General features: G+C 38.0%; 1 protein-coding gene across 1 annotated transcript; it reads left to right on the top strand.

Annotated features, from left to right (window-relative positions):
- Positions 1 to 1,091: 1,091 nt before the first annotated feature.
- LOC102837370 (olfactory receptor 52H1-like) lies at positions 1,092 to 2,030 on the top strand. The gene has a single exon (XM_006870326.1). The coding sequence runs from the start codon at positions 1,092 to 1,094 to the stop codon at positions 2,028 to 2,030; it is 939 nt and encodes a 312-aa protein (XP_006870388.1).
- The last annotated feature ends 1,274 nt before the right edge of the window (positions 2,031 to 3,304 follow it).

Here is a 3,304-nt window from a genome sequence, read left to right as displayed (position 1 = left end):
TTTGATGTCATCCCACAACTTGTCCTGTCTTCAGTCATTAGTGTCTAATTCAACAAATCTGTTTTTCAAATGATCTCTAACTTCAGGTAGGATATGTTGAAAGTCATATTTTGCCTCTCGTGGACTTGTTGTACTTTTCTTTAGCTTCAGCCTGAACTCGCTTGTGAGTAATTTCTGGTCTCTTCTGCAGTCTGCCCTTACTTGTTTTGACTGATGATATGCAGATTTTTCACTATCTCTTTTGACAGATGCAGTTATTTGATTTCTTTGTATTCCATCTAATGAGATCCATGTATATAGTTGTCTTGTTTGCTGTTTTTAAAATGTATAAAGGTATTTACAATGGACAAGTCATTGATTTTGCAAAATTATTGACTCATAGCAATCCTGTATATGTTTTCTGTGGAGTGGCTGCTTTAAAACTGCTGACTTTGCAGATCGAAACCGAGTCTGTCATCCAGTGTTTATCTTACAGTGCCACACCAGGACTCCATAGATCCTGTACAGATTGCTCTTAGAAGACCATTATGCTCAAGGTCAACACCTTTTATGTTTTCCTCCATTTTATCCAATGTCTTCAGTTTATTGTATCAAACTAATTATCTGAAATATAGTTTATTCCACTTGATATTTAAATATTTTTATCATTCTCATTCTTTTTCTCTTCCTCTCTCCGTCTTCTCATTTTCTCTTCATGTTTTTCATTCTGAACTAGGACCTATCATATATAATGTACATTGAGAAAGGGAAATAATTATTTAGGTTTAATAAAGTAAAATAGTTGATCTTTGACTATTTTGACCTTCCAACATAACCATTCCATATGGTTTATTAGTAAATATGTAAAGATGTACTGTATACTTCCTTACATAGGTCCATAGAAAAGAGAAGGAACAATAGCTGATCAGTTATACAGGCACCAGCTCATTCAGGGGACAGGGACAGTGGTCTTTTTAAAGAACACTGGATATTACATTTACAATTCCCAACCACTTTTAGCACCAGATGGAATTGTTAGTTTAAATTACCATATTGACGGTTGGCTTTATTCTCAGTAATCACGACCCAGTGGATCTCAGACTGAAGAGGACATGTACAACTTGAGCTGCTACAACCCTAGTTCCTTTATCCTTGTTGGCATACCTGGCCTGGAGAAGATTCACATCTGGATTGGGATTCCCTTTTGTGTCATCTATGTTGTGGCTATCGTGGGGAACTGCATCCTCCTCTACCTCATTGTGGTTGATCACAGCCTTCATGAGCCTATGTTTTTTTTCCTCTCTATGCTGGCCACCACAGACCTCATCTTGTCCACTGCCTCAGTGCCCAAACTGCTCAGTAACTTCTGGCTTGGAGACCAGGAAATAACCTTCTCTGGTTGTCTCACCCAGATGTTCTTTCTCCACTTCAGCTCTGCAGTAGACTCTGCCATACTGTTGGCTATGGCATTTGATCGCTATGTGGCTATCTGCTTCCCCTTGAGATATAGTGCCATCTTGACACATTGGGTGATCATCAAACTTGTGGTGGGCATTGTTGTGAGGAGTTTTTCTATCATCCTCCCACCTGTTTTTCTTCTAAAACGGTTGCCCTTTTGTGGTACAAGGATCATCTCACACACATACTGTGAACATATAGGGGTTGCTCGAATTTCCTCTGCTGATATTTCCATCAATATTTGGTATGGGTTTGCTGTACCACTTATGATTGTCATCTCAGATGTGATCTTTATTGCTATTTCCTACACCTTCATCCTTCATGCTGTTTTTCAGCTCTCATCCCAAGGTGCCCGTCAAAAGGCCCTTAGTACCTGTGGATCCCATGTCTGTGTTATCCTTATGTTTTATACTCCTGCCCTTTTCTCTGTCCTTGCTCATCGCTTTGGACACAGTGTTCCTAGACATGTGCTCATCCTGTTTGCCAACCTTTATGTGGCTATCCCTCCTGCTCTAAATCCTGTTGTTTATGGAGTGAAAACCAAGCAGATCCAAGAGAAATTTATTCTCCTCTTCTCTTTGAAGAAAATGTAATGAATGTGAAGGACCAGTAAAGGAGAAATTTATGTATACATAATTTGAAAATTTTTATGTAACTCAGCAAGACAAAATAAAGCTGTAACTCCTATTAATTTGAAAATTTCAACACATGTGCAAAGGAAAGGTAAGAGGGATAGGAATAATGAAATTTTTCTATATTTCATACTACCAATAAAATTGTTATATGTGTGCTTATGTATTTGTCTATATATATTGTGAACTCCATTAAGTAAGAAGCAGATTTAGATCTCTTCTTATATGCTGCTCTGTGAAAATACCGGATTTAACTAGACTTCCTTACTGGAGTGATGGGAGGTTATGTGAAGGCAATTTTCTGGTCTGAAGTATTGGATATTGTACCTAAATAAGATATCAATAATTTTCAGAGTTGCATGTACTTTGTGCTAGGGATTTTTCCTACAGAGGTAGAAGAATAACCTATGCCTAAGGAAAGGACTCAGTACAAAGTGAATGATGATTCACCTCTCAAGGAACAGAGAAAGAACTTTCAAGCAAGACTGGACATTGAAGAAAATACCTGAAAAGAAAGACTTAGTCATATGTGTGGAGACACAGCCGTAGTGAGCAGTGTCATCAGGGTTTTGTTATTTATTGTCTGGTGGGGATGACTTCAATTCAACAGACGTTTACTGAACACTCACTATGAATTAAGCTTTGCCAGAAATTCAGTAGAAGATGAAAATAGAGGAATTTGAGGAGTTCTAGACTGGGCCATGGACATAGTAGATTTGATTCCTGCCAGGACTTATTTATCAAGTTGCTGATAAAGCTGCATCAAGACCCTAGTGAGACTCAGGTATCCTACCTTCTTGAATTCCAAAATGCCTACGTCAATAAAAGAGAAAATGTAGATTCCTAACCTGTGGAAGTGTGAATGTGTTTGAATTCTTGAATTCTTTGTATTCTCATATCATACACTAAGACTTGCCACCTTGAGATCTGGAGCCAGTAGTTTCCCCTGGCTCATATTCCCTCCTGACTAACTTGTCTCTAATTTCTCAAAAGACTAGAGGTGAACATTTAGACATCACTTCCCAGGCTCTGTTTTTGTTGTTTCCTATTATGAGTATAATCTTTTGTCTCTTTTGTCCTGTGTCTATCCTTATTTACTTTGAGACTGGTCTTCTTGTCTTTTCATCCATCTTTTGACAGCTCTGTTTCTGAATTCTCTGTATATTACATTGCTTTTGCAAAACTGTTCCAGGACCATAAGTAGAGCTGATGAGGAATAGAGCTAGTGAAAGGAA

Source organism: Chrysochloris asiatica, unplaced genomic scaffold (assembly GCF_000296735.1).
Source record: "Chrysochloris asiatica unplaced genomic scaffold, ChrAsi1.0 scaffold00140, whole genome shotgun sequence".
In the NCBI taxonomy this organism is placed as follows: domain Eukaryota; kingdom Metazoa; phylum Chordata; class Mammalia; order Afrosoricida; family Chrysochloridae; genus Chrysochloris; species Chrysochloris asiatica.
Note: the sequence above shows the minus strand (reverse complement) of the source record. Positions and strands in the feature narration are given on the sequence as shown.